This window comes from Furipterus horrens, unplaced genomic scaffold (genome assembly GCF_987537825.1).
Source record: "Furipterus horrens unplaced genomic scaffold, mFurHor1.1.pri manual_scaffold_3, whole genome shotgun sequence".
NCBI classification, from domain to species: Eukaryota; Metazoa; Chordata; class Mammalia; order Chiroptera; family Furipteridae; genus Furipterus; species Furipterus horrens.
The window spans coordinates 149,603,892-149,620,411 of NW_028327173.1; the positions used below are offsets into that span (position 1 = coordinate 149,603,892).

General features: G+C 42.0%; 1 protein-coding gene across 2 annotated transcripts; it reads left to right on the top strand.

The window, feature by feature from the left end:
* The first annotated feature begins 156 nt into the window (after nt 1-156).
* CCNDBP1 (cyclin D1 binding protein 1) lies at nt 157-16,510 on the top strand. 2 transcript variants are annotated; one of them, XM_090270494.1, is made up of 12 exons: nt 157-303; nt 480-539; nt 828-913; nt 6,225-6,306; nt 7,072-7,168; nt 7,343-7,416; nt 7,993-8,069; nt 8,417-8,483; nt 8,568-8,685; nt 9,549-9,609; nt 14,993-15,039; nt 15,287-16,510. In XM_090270494.1, the coding sequence occupies exons 1-12, from the start codon at nt 201-203 to the stop codon at nt 15,399-15,401; spliced, it is 987 nt and encodes a 328-aa protein (XP_090126620.1). In that variant the 5' UTR covers nt 157-200; the 3' UTR covers nt 15,402-16,510. The 2 variants fall into 2 exon arrangements, with proteins under 2 accessions (XP_090126620.1, XP_090126619.1); XM_090270493.1 differs by having other exon boundaries at nt 8,417-8,685.
* Nucleotides 16,511-16,520: the final 10 nt, after the last annotated feature.

Consider the following 16,520-nt stretch of genomic DNA (forward strand, 5'->3'; position numbering starts at 1 on the left):
CAGAGGAGACCTGGCTGGGACTCTGGGAGTGGGGGAGGCGTGGCCAGGCAGGAAGCGGCGGTCTTCTGGGGCGTGGTGAGGACGGTTGTTGCCGGAAAGGAACCCCCGGCCTGTGGCACCCGGAAGTGGGGCGGCTACTGTGTAGCACTGACTCCCGTGGCCGCTGGCGTCTGCAGGCCCCAGGCTACACCGGCTGGGAGATGGCGAGCGCAGCTGCACCTGCACTTCCCACCCTGACTCCGCCTTTGGAGCAGCTCGGGCACCTAGCAGGGGAGCTGCGGCTGCTCTTGCCCGGAGTGCGGGGTGAGCTGACGCTGTTGGGACGGGCGACCGCGGGGGCGGACTTGGGTCGGGAAGAGGCCAAGCTTTGGCGGGTGCGGGACGGGAACCCGGGCAGAGGAGGTGGGGGCCGGAGATGGCCCCGCTTACCTCTGCTCTTCCTTCTGCCACCACTCGGTGCGCACGCTACACCCACACAGTCGGTGAAGCCCAGGAGACCACCAAGGAGTTCAATCCAGAGATGTTTTGGAGAAGACTCAGTGAGTGCCTTTCCTGTTGAGTACTCCCACCTCTCTTCTTTCAGCGACCCGACCCCTCTCCCTCTCGCTTTCCCCCGCTGCATCCTTTCTGCGGGGGTGCCTCACCATACCCACCCTCGGCACCTCAGTGGTTGAAATAAAAACATTGATTTTTGGAGGTGTTTTTGAGACGTCTCAGCTGGTAAGAGTAGGGAGGGAACGCATTATCTTTCAAGTCCATGCAACAGCTGCAGCATTATCCTTTTGGCACTAACATTGGCTCCTGTCTCTTCCACTGTCACCCCCCAGATGAGGCAGCTGTGAAAGTGTCAAGGGAAGCCACGACTCTGACCGAAGTCTTCTCTCGACTTCCACTGCCACTGCCATCCCCACAGGTGCGCTTTTAATTTCCTGGAGTCCTTGTACTGCCTCATTATTCCTTAGGAGTCCTCTCATTTTCTTTCCACCTTTTACACTCAAGCCAGGGGATTTATTATTATTCTCATCTGTCAAATAAGACTGCAGTTCTCATCTCACAGGATTGTTGGAAAGACCACATTGCCAAGTGCAGTACCTGGCATGGAATAGGCTGGTCTTCTAAATAATATTGGTTCCGTTTAAAGTTCATTGTGGTTATTTCCTTTCTGATAATTCTTTTAAAGCACTTGCAATTTGTTTTCGTATATATTACCCCATCTGATAGATGAGTAAGCAGACACATAGGCTCGTTAAGGTAAATAAGCAGTGGAATTAGAATTTAAATTAGGATCTGATGTCAAGTATACCTTTTTTGTTATGCCACATAATACGCTTTTTATTTTGAATTATTTTTAATGCTTAATCAGTAATATAATGTATACAGTATAAAATTTAAAAACCAGCAAAGTGTACTACAAAGTTTATATCTCCCTTCAACATTATCCATAGTCTATGCATATACACATTTACATATACTAGGTCTGTCCAGAAGGTATCCAACCATGTAATATGAAAAAGAGACATTTATTGAAGATACAAGATACAAGAAACATTGTACGTAGAACAGTGACGCCTCAGTCCCCTTCAAAGTAGGCACCTTGGGACTTCACACAGTTCTCCCAATTGCCATCAGCTGCCCTGTCATATTTTCCTGAATCTCATTGACAGTCTTAAATCTCTACCCTTTCAAAGGTGATTTTAGTTTTGGGAAAAGCCAGAAATCGCAATGCACCAAATCTGGACTGTAGGGGGCCAAGTCACCTGGGTGATTTGATGTTTCACCTAAAAACTCTGCATGAGACGTGATGCATGAGTGAGTGCGTTGTCATGATGAAGCTGCCATTCAGCAGCCGCCTCTCTCTTGCTGCCCCCAGGACTCTGTCTTTATCTTTAACCTTTGGCATCTCAATCATGATGCGTCCTGGTGTGGTCCCCTCTGGGTCCAGCTCGCCCGGGACACTCCATGCTTCCTGGACCTGTATATCCATCTTCTTCACAAAATTTGGGAAGTTTACCTTATTTTTTTCAATTCTTGCTTCCTCATTCTGCACTGGTTGACTGTTTTTTTCTTCCTTATGTTCCAAATCATTGATTTGAACCCCGGTTTCCTTCCCTTCACCACTGGTTTTGTGTGGATTCTTCTTCATTTCACTTAGCACAGCCTTCACTTCTTCTCTTACGTGTTTGTGTGGATTTTTCTTCATTTCACTTAGCACAGCCTTCACTTCTTTTCTCACATGTTTGCCGTACTCAAGCATATCTATCGAGCCTGTGAGCATCTTTATCAGCAGTGTTTTGAATTTTGCGTCTGTTAGGTTAGGTTATCTATCTCCTCATCTGTGAGGTTGGCTATCTCCTTGTCGCTTAGTTCTCCCACTGGAACCTTGATCCGTTCCCCATTTTGATCCATACTTCTCTGTCTCCTCATTCTGACAGGCTCCTGTGTTTGTTTGCCTCTGTGTCCCAGGTAGAGCTGTCGTTCCTGTTATGTTGTAAGGGGCAGAGCCTTAGGGATTCTTCAGTATAGGGCAACTGTTTCACGACATTTTGGCTCTGTATGTCGGGGGAGGGGGGGAGTCTGAGAGGAAACAATGCCGTCTGCCCAGCACTCACCCCTTTCCTAGGCACCGCTCCCACTTCCACACCAGATTGGCACCCCTCTAGCTGCTGCCCTGGCCATTGTTCCCAGAGTGGGTGGGTCTGCTGATGTTCTAGGACCATGGGGGCCCTTTAAACAAGCAGACCCTGCTGAGAGACCAGCAGTTTCTGCCTCTGCCCCAATCCCCACTGGTCTGCATAGTGAGAAACAATGAGGGTTGATTTTCCCCCGTGGCTGGGACACTGAGCTGCGCAGTCCGGTGAGGAGCTGGGAATGTTCCCTAAGTGTCCCTTCTGACTTTTTTAAATGTGTGACTGTGCTTTCTGCTGTCCTGCTGCTGCTGCCACCACATCACATCCTCTCTGCCCTGGCTCCACCCCTCCTACCTGTCTGGATGAGTATTTCTTCTTTATATCTTTGTTTGCTGGACTTCTGTGCAGTTTGATTTTCTGGAACTTCTGGTCATTTCTAGTTTTGAGGTAGTCATATTCCTTCTTAGTTGTGGAGGGAGACACAGCGTGTCTGTCTATGCGTCCATCTTGGCCAAAAGTCAGAATCAGTGCATTTTTAAAAGTCTTTATTATGAAACTAATGAAAGTAAACATGTTGACTGGGACCAGCTTTGCTCTACACTAGGTTTTCTAGAGCTAGGTATACTTAATTTGGGATAAGTTTATTTTAAAATGGCATACTCATTGCCTTATTTGATTTTCTAGTCAATAGTTTGATTTTCTTTCCCAATTTATATATCCAGATGTTTTCAAATGGAAAAATATACTTTCGCTCCACCTACAATGATAAACTCTCTCTTCCTACGAAACTCAGAGATCTGTGATGAGGAAACGAGATTAGTTTTATGAGAGCACTTTAAAAGCTTTGTGGAAGAAAGTCAATATTTATTTCAAAGGGAGTAGTAACATTACCTTATTTTTGTTTATATGCCAACTCCTTTTTTTCAAATGTACTTAGGACTTGCTGCTAAAGTTCACAGCTAGTAAGACACGAGGAGGCAGCATAGAACTATTTTCTGTGCATGCTCAGGTCAATGGTTTCACTCTGATGGAAAATTAGAATTTGATTTTATTTGAATTATATTTACTTAAATTACAATTGCTTTTTAAGGATTTCAGCATGTTAGTCTTACTGAATAATGGTTTTGTTTATTTTTAATTCTAATTCCATATGGACTGGTATTTTTATAAAATCATGTGTTTGCATGTTGAAGCAATGTCAAGTTGCCATAAAAGTTTCTAAACTCTCTCAATCCATCCCAGACTGTAAACAGTTTATGGACTGGCGCCATTCTGTAGAGCACATTTTACATATACTGGCTTAGAATATAGCAGCGAAGTGAGAACAAGTAAAATAAGAGAGAGCCAGTGACTGATTAGAAGGAAAATAGTCAGCACTAATCATTATAGAGTCTATTATTACCTTTAGATATGTTGTGATCCTGCTAGAGAAACAGAGAAACCAATACCTGGTTAATGGTCTAAGTAGATTGGCAAACATTTTCTGTAAAGGACCAGATAGTAAATATTTAGGCTTTGCCGGCCAGCTACTCAATTCTGCACTTCTAGTGCAAACACAACTGTAGATGATAACGTAAACAAGGGTGTGGCTATGTCCCGGTAACACTATTTTAAAAAACTGGCAGGGTACCTGATTTGGGTTGTGGGCCATAGTTTGCCAACTCCTGGTCTCAGATAGGGTGAATATTTCACAGCAGAAATCAAGAATAAATTTTTCCAGCTGTTTCTTAATGTTTTTTTTTTTTTAATGTGTTTTATTGATTAAAATATTACATTTGTGCCAATTTCCCTTCCCTCTGCTCCCCTCCACCCGGCGGCCCCCCTCCCTCCAGTTGTCCCCCCCTTTTAGATTATGTCCATTAGTTGTGCATACAGTTCCTCCCAACCTCTCTCCGTCTATTCCATTCCCTCCTACCATGATCCCCAATTCCTATATCATCTCCCTCCCTCCCCCCACTCCCCCTCCCTGTTGACCTCCCCCCAATATGCTCCCCATACCCACAGTTCCTTTTCCACTCTCGTTGCCTGTTTAGTTTGCCCTTGCCTCATCTCCCTAGCTTCTGTTTTTTAAACCAGTCCCTTTAACGTCTCATATAACAGTGGTCTGGATCTAATGAACTCTTTCAGTTTTATTTTGTCCTGGAAACACTTTCTCTGTCCTTCTATTCTGAATGACAATTTCGCTGGATAGAGTATTCGTGGTTGTAGGTTTTGGATTTTCATTACTTTGAATATTTCTTGCCAGTCCCTTCTTGTCTGTAGGGTCTCTCTTGAGAAGTCAGCTGATAGTCTAATTGGGACCCCTTTGTACATAATTCTTTTCTTCTCTCTTGCTGCTTTTAAGATTCTCTTTATCTTTAATTTTTGACATTTTGATTATAATGTGTCTTGGAGTGGTTCTCCCTGGGTCCAGTCTCTTGGGAACTCTCCTTGCTTCCTGGACCTGCAAGTCTATTCCCTTCCCCAAGTCTGGGAAGTTCTCCTTTATTATATTTTCACTCAATTTTTCAAGTTCTAGTTCATCTTCCTCGCTCTCTGGCAAACCAATGATTCTTATGTTGGGCCTTTTATAGCTGTCCCAGAGGTTTCTGATCCTCTCATTGTTGCTTCCCATTTCCTCTCGCTGCATTGGTTGACTGCTTGTTCCTTCTCCATATTCCAGTTTGTTGAAATGAACTCTGGATTTTTTTTCCTCACCATCTGTCTCGTATGTGGTTTTGTTCCTTTCGTTATGAATGTTTTTCGTTTCTTTCTTATCTTTTTCCTGCTCTTTTGTGAATTCTGTAAGCCACCTGATAACAATGGCCCAGAACTGAGCCTCTGACAGGTTTCTTATCTGTTCATCTGTCAGGTTCTCTATCTGTTGCCTGGTGAGTTGTGCTACCGGGATTTCTATAGTTGTCTGCCTCATTTTGACAGATGCGTTTTGTTTTCTTGGGCCGGCTGTAAGGGACAGTGCCTGTGTACGCGTCACAATTCAGCGACTGGCGCCTGTCTGCAACCTATTTCGCAGCCCTGTGGTGCTTTCTTTGTGGGCGGGGGTCCAAGATGGATTCACACAGTTATTCAGCTAGGAGACCGGGATCCGTCCTCCCGCCCCCCCGGGCCTCACTGTTCAAGGCGATGCGGCGGCCGCTCTCCCCAGCGCCGCAGCCGGGATTCCTCGCCGCCCCGCGGCTCCAGGTGCGACCGCAAACAGCACTGCCCTCTTTAACTCTTACCTGCCCAAATGGCACCGCTGGTTTATAACTTCATATGTTGGGCTTCCGTGTAGTTTTATTTTCTGGAATTTCTAGTTATCCTTTGTTTTGAAGTAGTTGTATTCCTCTCTAGTTGTAGAGGGAGACCTAGCGTGTCCGTCTAAGCCTCCATCTTCTGTTTCTTAATGTTTTATTGAATTATCAGCTTAGTACTTGGCATCCAGCTAACTCCTCTCTGGTATGTGATGAGAATAGGACAAGGCCCAACTCATAATAGGACTTTAGAAAGTGTTTGTGATGCTATACAGATGTCTGCTGTCTTCCACAGTAGAAGGGTCGGCAACATTGATTAATCCATTTCCTTTTTTCATCCTGAAATTCGTCCACCTCCTCATAGGAAACCCAAAGGCTCTGTGAGCAAGTCCATTCTGCCATCAGGACAATTATTGCGGTGTACTATTCGCTTCCCAAGGATCAGGGTAAGCTGCTATCTACACAGGAACATTCAATTTATAGGGCAGATCCTTATTAATATGACAGCTTATGTCCTGAGACTTTAACTTTTCCTCAATTTGAGCATGTATTATAACTTTCTCATAAAATGCAAAGATAACTTTATAATGTAAGTAACCTGTAAAAATAAGCCTTTAGATATAGATGCTATGTGGCCATCTCCTCCACCTTGCCTGACTCTAGGTTTTTAATTCTTACTGACTCCTTTCTCTCTAACCTATTATACCACCAGAGATGCTGACCAGGTCTCAGCCCAGGCCCAGGCCCAGGCCATCCCCAGTCTCTGCCTATGTTATGTCATGCCCTGTTTCTGAGTGCCCTTCTACATCAAGTGACCTCCAGCCTTGCCTGTAGATCCATGCCTTGATTATAATCATGCCAGAATTATAAATAAATACATGTCTCATGGATCTTCAGAATTACTAAAAAATGGCTTAAACTTCAAGTGTTTTATGCACAAGTGTCAAGGGACCTCTGTCCTTGATGAATGAATACATGCTATTGTAGAAAGATTTTGTTACAGGTCTTTTTTGGAGAACAACACTCGGGAATGGTAGGAAGAGCAAGAAAATGACATGGGAACATAAGTCAGTCCAGAGTTTTGTGTGAGCACTCCCATTAAAGCATGTGGGTACATATTACCTTAGGTTCTGTAGTGCTTACTCTCAGGAAAGCAGATGGTGACTTCTGGAAAGAAGACCAGGCTGCTTAGTCTTTGGGTTTGGATACAGGAATCACCCTGAGAAAGCTGGTTCGGAGCACCACTTTGGACATTGTGGATGGCATGGCTCAGCTTCTGGAAGTGCTTTCCATCACTCCGGCCCAGAGGTACTGATGCCACAGTTGGGGTATTAGTTAATGGGGTTCCTTATTTCAAGGAGGGAAAAATCTCATTTCAACAGCAAAGTTACTGATAAATGAGAGTAATGACCAGGAGGAAGGAGCTCTTTATGAGACAGGAAACAAGATTATTGATATATCCTTGTTGATTCCTTTCCTCAGCCCTGAGAACAATGACCTTATTTCCTGCAACAACGTCTGGGTTGCGTGTCAGCAGGTGCCTCAGATACCAAGAGGTGGGTAAGAGGGGAAGCGGGCCATTGACTCTGCTGGCCAAAGCAGACAGACCTCTCATACCAGCTTCCAATTTTGTACCATGTATGTATTTTAACTTATATAAAGATTTTAGTGGAATATATATAGTTTATAACCAGCTCCAAAAGATAGGTATTACTACTTTCTGCCAGTCTTTTTAGTTCTCATACTTCTAAATTCAAACTCCCCTCAAGCTGTGCTTCTGTCTCTTGCTCAACAAATGTGGTTTGTTCTCCTGGTCCTTCCCCAGGATCATATTATGGGACACACAGAGCAGTTATGAGGTAGAACCAGCTAGGCCAAAAGCTGTGGTCATCCAAGAGGACCGTGGAAAGAAACACCTTATGACCATTTTACTTCTTGTGAATGAGAAAAAGCTTTTTAGCCCCTCTGTCTGGGTACCCAGCGGATGTATGAGAATTTTACATTAAACTACTGGTCTTCTTGACTGTCCTTGGCACTTGTTTCAAATGGGAACACTTGTTGATTGCCCTTTGCAGACTTAAGAGAATTGTTAGGTTTATCTAATTATAGTGGTTCTGATTTTTTACTTACAGACAACAAAGCTGCAGCCCTTTTAATGCTGACAAAGAGTGTGGATTTAGTGAAGGATGCACATGAGGAAATGGAGCAGGTGAGGAGACTTCCATCTTTGCTGCCCATTGGAAGGCTGCTCTGACTAGTAGAAAAATGGCTCTAAGGAGAGGAGATGTCCTGAGCATTCCTGAGCATTAGCCAGATAAGTTCCCCCCTCACTCCTGTTCTCTAACTCCCACACCCACCGCATGCTGGTTTGTGATTTAGTAGCACTCCCCTCAGGTCCTTTGCTGGACTAGGAGAGTGAGAGGGTTTATGCAGTGATCCAACTTTGTCACCATTGCTGAAATAGCTGGCAGAGGTTTTGCGACAACTCAGACATGGTGCTAAAAGTATAATAGGCTTTATTTTTTTGGCATTCACATAAATCATGGTATGTCTTAGGCTGTGGAAGAATGTGACCCTTACTGTGGCCTCTCGAATGACATTGAGGAGGACATCTCTGAACAGGGTGATGTTTTGGGGTGTCCAAACAATCAGGACTCATATTGGTCAGAGGAAGATCAAGAGCTCATAATCCCATGCCTTGCATTAGTGAGAGCATCCAAAGCCTGCCTGAAGAAAATCCGGATCTCAGTGGCAGAGAATGGAAAGAAGGACCAGGTGGCCCAGCTGGATGACATCGTGGATATTTCTGATGAGATCAGCCCTAGGTAAGTGTGAGCACCACTTGAAATATCTGAGCAGCTACATTCTGATCTCAGCTTGTGCTGTCATCCCAAGGTTTTTTTCCCCAGTTTTTTATTTTAAAAATCTTCAAGCCTACAAGAAAGTTGAGAAAGTATTGCAGCAAGCACCCACACATCCTTCATCTAGATTCACTTACTGTTCATATTATTTTCTATGTTGGTTTCTTTCTTTATAGACAGATATGCCATTTTCCCCCCTGAAACATTTGAGAGTAAATTGCAGACATCATCAATTATATTTCAGTCCTAAAAACTTTTTAATCTTATTACTCAAAGAAATTTAACATTGAGAAGTTAATATTATCTAATATTCAGATTTCCTCAGTTATCTTTAAAATGTATCCTGTAGCTTTTTTTAAAAAATGATTTTATTTACTTATTTTTAGAGCGAGGGGCAGGGAGGGAGAAGGAGTAGGAGAGAGACATTGGTGTGAGAGAAACATCGATCAGTTGCTTCCCATATGTGCCCTGACAGGCGATTGAACCCACAACCTAGTGTAGGTATGTGCCCTGGCCAGGAATCAAATCTGCAACCTTTTGGTGTATGGGAAGATGCTCCAACCAACTGAGCCACCTGGCCAGAGCCAGATCCTCAAATTTTAAGTGAATTAATCACATCTTTTCTTAGTGAAACGGGGTATGTATGTGTTTAAAAAGTATCTGTTGAGTTGATTCTTTATTGGTTGCCCAATTTAAGGAACTAATAGGCATTTCTGTGACAGTCATTTTCTTACTAGAAAATGCATCCTTAGTTGTGTACTAGAAAAGCCACCTAACTTTGCTTTGTTTCTTTTTTGTTAATGGTTATTTTTGCTTTCTGCCCTTAGTGTGGATGATTTGGCTCTGAGTATATATCCACCTATGTGCCACCTGACTGTGCGGATCAATGTAAGTACCTACACTGGTAGACCTAATTGGTAGAATTTCACCAATTACTAGTATTTCTTTTAAGTTACAGGAATATATCTGTTACATTTGGATGTAAGTACAACAGTAATATCATAGTTCTAACATGTGTTTGTGCTTGATAAATATTTGCTGAATTATAATAACCATGAGCTCTGGTAGTACTTTCTTCCATAACTACTTGGGTAATCATTTAGAAAAACTCCAAGACCTTAGAAAATGCTGCTTTGAAAAGAAAGTCTTAATTATGGCAGTGCTTTTGGATCTTGTCAACCTGAAGTCACAGGTTTCTATTTTCTACTATAGGCAGAAATAAGTGTTTCAGAAAAAAACTCTGTTCTAATATAAATACATTATATGATTTAACCATAGAGAGTCAAGTTCTTTATAAAAATCTGATTTTATTGTATTCCTTCAAGTCCTGGATTCTGTGCTGGAGAAAATTCTGTTATTTTTGTAAACTCGAGTTCTTATCTTTAGTGTTATTGGAAAGAAAAGTTAAATTGCCAAATGGCTTATATTCTACAATCAGATGAATCAATACTAATAATATGTAATAAATTAGATGGTGGAAATTAGAGTCATCAAATGTATCTTCACAATGTACAAACTCCTTGAAGGAGAATAGGATCCTTTTGGGCATTAGCTTTTAAAATTTGTATTCACGTTTTAAAAATTGACTTCCTAAGAAATAAACATCTTTAGCAGTATGCCCTCTCAGTGACCCCAAATACAATTTTAAAATATGTATTAAATATTGGTGGCATACATACACCCTCATACTTTCTTATCATTGGTGTTCATATATATATATATATATATATATATATATATATAAGGAGGGATAGGAAGGAGAAAGAGAGGGAGTAAAACATTGATGTAAGGGAGAAGCATTGATAAGTTGCCTCTGTTATGTGCCCTGACTGGGGACCGAACCTGCAACTCAGGCGTGTGCTCTGACCAGGAATCTAACAGCGACCTTTTGCTTTATGGGATGATGCTCAGCCAACTGAGCAACACTGGTCAGGGCTATATAGATTTTCAAAAAGAAGAATATTAGTTGTTTCTGCTATATGTTCTGAACTACCAGAAGTTCAGGAAAATTAAGGTTTATTCTTCCTTTTGCCGGTTTTTTAAATTAAAAATATTTTCTATAAAAAAAATCTTAGAAAAGTATTATAGCAACAATATTAATAAGATTTTGCTAGACTTCCAGTCAAGATGGAGGTGTATACATGCTTTGCCTCCTCGTGCAACCATAGAATTACAACTAAACTTCAAAACACATAACACCTAGAACTGTCAGAAAATTGAATTATATGGAAGTCTGACAACCAAGGATTTAAAAGAAGCCACATTCACCCAGACAGATAAGAAAGGCGGAGATGGATAGAGAGGTGAGGAGATATAGTATGGTGCGGAGAGGCAGCGGTGGCAGTGGAACAGATGGTCCCACATTCACATCTGGTAGGTAGAAATAAGGAGGGATACCTTGGGAGTGAGTGATCCCAGCCCCGGACGAGATTGCACAGCCCAAAGTTCCAGCACCAGAAAGATAAATACCCATAACCTCTAGCTGTAAAAACCAGTGGGGGGCCCTGGCTGGTGTGGCTTGGTGGATTGAGTGTCGCCTGTGGACAAAAAGGTTCTTAGTTCGATTCCTAGTCAGGGCACATGCCTAGGTTGCAGGCCAGGTACCCAGGTGGGGGCATGAGAGAAGCAACTGATCACTGTCTCTCTCACACATCATGTTTGTCTCCCTTTCTTTCTCCCTCCTTTCCCCTCTCTCTAAAAATAAATAAAAAAAAAAAAACAATGGGGGTTGGGGTGGTGGAAGAAGCTGCTGGATTTTCAGGAGACTCTGCTTAAAGGGCCTGCATGGTCTTAGAATGTACATAAACCCACCCCCTCTGGGATTTAGCAGTAGGGCAACAGCTGGAAGGGTGCCAGTTGCATATGGGGAGTGGGTGAAGTGACTGCAAATGGTGTGAGTGCCAGGCAAACCTCCAGAAGCTAGGCAGCATCACTGTTCCCTCTCTGAGCCCTCCCCTTACACAGAGCCACAAAACAGTGAAACAGGTTGCCCACCTCGGCGATCACCTAAGCTCTGCCCCCGCCCCCGACACACACATAATATATAGGTTCACTCCTCTACAATAGGCCATCCTACTAAGACGGAGTCAAAGCAGCTCTACCTCATACACAGAAACAAACACAAAGAGGCCTGCCAAATTAAGAAGACAAAGAAAGATGGCCCAGTTGAAAGAACAGAACAAAACTCCAGCAAAAGAATTAAACAAAATGGAGATAACCAACCTACTGGATACCAAGTTCAAAATTCAGTTGATCAGGATGCTCAGAAAACTCAGTACAGCAAGAAAAGAAGAAATGAAGGTTACACTAAGTGAAATAAAGAAAAATATACAGGGAACCAGCAGTGAAGGGGAGGAAGCCATGATTCAAATCAACAATTCGGAACATAAGAAATAAGACTTCCGGCCAAGATAGAGGCCTAGACTGACATGCTCCGTCTCCCTCCACAACTAAGAAGGAATACAACTACCACAAAACCAGAAATAACCAGAAGTTCCAGAAAATAAAGCTACATGAAAGTCCAACGTATGAAGTTATAAACAGGTAGTGCTCGTCCAGACAGGTAGGAGGGGTGAAGCCGGGGCAGAGAGATCAAGCTGTGCTGGCGGCAGCATCTTCAGCAATTAGCGGCAGGACTGAGGTAAGCACAGACACCCGTATTTAGGGGGAGGTGAGACGCACCTGGGGAGCACCCCTGGCTGCAGACCAAACCTGTCAGCTAATGATTCCAACGCCAGGGAAGGCAGACCTCCATTGTCTCAGACTGTGAGGCCCAGAGGGCGTTGGGATGGAGGAGGAGGCTCCTGGTCTCTCAGTGGGGGGTGAACAGCAGGAATCCATCTTGGACCCCTGCCCACACACAAAGCACCACAGTGTGGTGAGAAGGGTCACCTGGTAGTGATGAGTGCACAGAACTCCGCCTCCTATAGCTTAGGGGGTGTGACAGCCACACCTAGGAAACAAAGATACTGTAAACACAAACTGTCAGGGTGGCAGGGATAATGATACAGATCCCAATCACGCAGCTGACAAGAAAGCAGATACATGATTTAACAGACAGAAAATCTTTCTGAGGCTCAGTTCAGAGCTATAGTTATAAGACAACTTACAGAAGTAACAGTGGGACTTAAATCAAGATGAGGAAGGAATGAAGGCTAGTCCTGCTGAAATGAACAAAAACATATGAAACAAGTGGTGAGGGAAGGAAAATCAGGGATCAAATCAACAAATTGAAACATAGGGAAGGAACAGTCAACCAGTGCAGAAAGAGGAAACAAGAAGTGAGGAAAATGAGGAGTGGCTCAGAAACCTGTGGGATAGCTATAAGCGAGCGAACATCCGAATTATAGGGTTGCCAGAAGGTGAAGAAGAAGGACTAGAAATTGAAAAATTATGTGAAAAAATAATGAAGCAGAACTTCCCTAACTTGGAGAAGGAAATAAACTTACAGGTCCAGGAAGAACAGAGAGTTCCAAATAAACGACTCAGGGAGAACCACACTAAGACACATTATAATCAAAATGTCAGAAATTAAAGATAAAGAGAGAATCTTAAAAGCAGCAAGAGAAAAGAAGATAATTATGTACAAAGAGGTCCCAATTAGACTATCAGCTGATTTCTCAAAGGAGACTCTGCAGGCAAGAAGGGACTGGCAAGAAATATTCAAAGTAGTGAAAAGCAAAAACCTACAGCCACAATTACTCTATCCAGCGAAGCTGTCATTCAGAATAGAAGGGCAGAGAAAGTGCTTCCAGAACAAAGTAAAACTGAAGGAGTTCATTAGATCCAAACCACTGTTATATGAGATGTAAAAGGGACTTGTTTAGAAGAAGGAGGATCAAAACTATGAACATTAAAATGAAAACTGTATCACTACAACCAACAACAGAAGCTAAAAAACCGAAACAAAGGCAAACTAAGTTGGCAACACGAGTGGGAAGAGAATTATAGGTATGGGGAACATATTGGGGGGAGGTCAGCAGAGAGGGGGAAAGGGGGAAAGGGAGGGAGATGATGCAGGAATTAAGAAGCATAGTAGGAGGGAGTGGAGTAGACAGGAAGATGCTGAGAAGAACTATATGCACAACCAATGGGTATGGACTAAGGCGGGGGGACAACTGGAGGAAGGGGGGAGGTCACTGGGTGGAGGGGAGCAGAGGGAAAAGAAATTGGGACAACTGTAACAGCATAATCAATAAAACATTTTTTAAAAACTTTAAAAAAGAAATAGGCATTGAACTAGAACAGCAAGAAGAAGCAAGAATTCAAAAAAAAATGAGGAATAAACAAGAAGTATCTAGGACATCTCCAAACGTACCAAAATCTGAATCATAGGGGTGCCAGAAGGAGAAGAGGAAGAGCAAGAAACTGAAAACTTACTTGAAAAAATAATGAAATAAAACTTCTCTAATTTGGCAAAGGAAATAGACATACAAATCCAGGAAGCACAGAGAGTTCCAAGCACACTGGACCCAAAGAGGACCACACCAAGACATCATAATTAAAATGCCAAAGGTTAAAGAGAGAATCTTAAAAGCAGCAAGAGAAAAGAAGAGAGTTACCTACAAACGGGTTCCCATAAGACTATCAGCTGACTTCTGAAAAGAAACTTTGCAGGCAAGAAGGGACTGGTAAGAATTATACAAAGTGATGAAAAGCAGGAATCTACAACCATGATTACTCTATCCAGCAAAGCTATCATTTAGAATGGAAGGGCAGATAAAGTGCTTCCCAGACAAGGTAAAGCTAAAGGAGTTCATCATCACCAAGCCATTATTATATGAAATGCTAAAGGAACTTATTGAAGAAAAAGAAGATCAGAACTATGAACATTAAAATGACAACAAATTCACAACTGTCAACAACTAAAAAAATAAACTAAGCAAACAACCAGAACAGGAACAGAATCATAGACATGGAGATCATTTGGAAGGTTAGCAGCTGGGAGGGGCAAGGGGGAGAAATGGGGAAACGGTGCAGGGATTAGGAAGCATAATTGGTAGGTATGAAATAGACAAGGGGATGTTAAAAACAGTATAGGAAATGGAGAAACCAAAGAACTTATATGCACGACCCATGGACATAACTAAGGGATGATTCCTGGAGGGAAGGGGGGTTCCGGGTGGAGGGCGTCAAAGGGGGAAAAATTGGGGTAACTGTAATAGCATAATTAATAAAATAGATTTTTTAAAAAGATTTTGCTAAATAGAAAAGAATTCAAAATCAAATGAGCCATTACCATAAAAATAAAAATTTTCTGTTTCTTTTCTAGTCTGCAAAACTTGTTTCTGTCATAAAGAAGACACTTGAAATTACGAAGTGAGTATGAGGTCTTCTCCCTAGACCAATTTTTGAGAATAAACCTGTTCAGCCATTCTCACCTCCCAAACCCCCGTTTCAAGGAATGGGTGTGGAGTTTTCTTTCAATTCAGTTGTGGAGGAGCTGGGTTTCTGTAAAGAAACTTGCTTTTTCTCAATAGAGTTTACTCTGTGCTTCCTGTTGAGGATAGGTTTTCTCTTGACAGTATAATAAATTTCACTTCTCTTTTTTCCATTCCATTTACAGATCAAGTCATGTGATCCCACAGCCAGAAGATAGTTGGATCCCTTTACTCATTAATGCCGTTGATCATTGCATGAATAGAATCAAGGAACTGACTCAGAATGAACTGGAATTATGAGTTCAGGCTAATTTTTCTCTCCTCTCCTCTGTTTCTTACTGCCACAACCAGGCTTTGATGTCTGCTTTAAAATGGAGCTGGAATGCTTTCTGGTTTGAGAGAGTGTTTCAGTCCACACTTACCAAGAGATAATATTAGCAAAGATTGTTGGTTAAGCCAAAGTGTCAGTTATTTATAAAACATAAGAGTGTGATATATTTTTCTGTGCTAGATACAAATATAACGGCATGAGTTTGTATTCCTGAATCACCTTCCAGAAATTCCTGGGGAAGCTCCCTTTCGCCCTATTTGCAATGAAGTGTGTTGTTTCATTGTAAAAGATGTTGACAGTCTTAATAAAATGCTAACCTGCCAGTGGTTAAATGAGTACCCTTCCAAAGTTCCTTTCTTAGAAATACAGGTTGAGACTAGAACATTGCTTTCGTTTGCATTTATAGGTCTGAATATCTGATTCTGATCAGAAGTATACTTAGAGCACTTGACTTAAATGTAAAGATGACTCCAAGGCCCCTCTTAGTACTTGAACATGTTATATAATACCATTATTCTTATTAAGTCCTGAATATTATTTCAGGTCACTCATGCTTCTAAAGTTGTTATCTGTAATTGAGTTCATGGGTTAGTTTTGTTTACTTTATTGCACCAGATTTGTTTTTTTTAATACATACCTGTATTGTTTCTGTTATATATTACGTGTCTCCAGATAGAAATACAAAATTATTATAAATCAAAAAAATTTTAATGTATTATAGTTTATATAAAGTCTCTTCAGTGAATCCTTTTGTAAAACCATCACCACTTATTTATATTTTTGCATCAGTCTGGAAGATTATGTGTTGGAAACAAGGTAAACCTATAGCGATGTAGATTCTGGTGACTTGACTTGGACCTTATGTATGTACTTCAGGTCTCCACAACCTCAAATCCAGTCCTTTTCCTTGTATAATTGTGTGTAATTCATCACACCTTTCTGATGTCCCCATGGTCTCTTTAGGTATAAACAGCAACAGCAGCCATTCTTTTGAGCAACTAGTGTGTACTTGAGATTGAAATTCCCCAGAGTTTTAATTTACCTTTATAAAGAGCCATTCTATATTTTTAACAAATATTGTAAAGAAA

What these genes read in the sequence shown, in the direction of transcription:
- CCNDBP1 (XM_090270493.1), top strand. Translation starts at nt 201, where the DNA reads ATGGCGAGCGCAGCTGCACCTGCACTTCCCACCCTGACTCCGCCTTTG. An exon ending in TGCCACTGCCATCCCCACAG is followed by an intron (nt 914 to 6,224) that starts GTGCGCTTTTAA and finishes ACCTCCTCATAG; the next exon opens with GAAACCCAAAGGCTCTGTGA. An exon ending in AAGACACTTGAAATTACGAA is followed by an intron (nt 15,040 to 15,286) that starts GTGAGTATGAGG and finishes TTCCATTTACAG; the next exon opens with ATCAAGTCATGTGATCCCAC.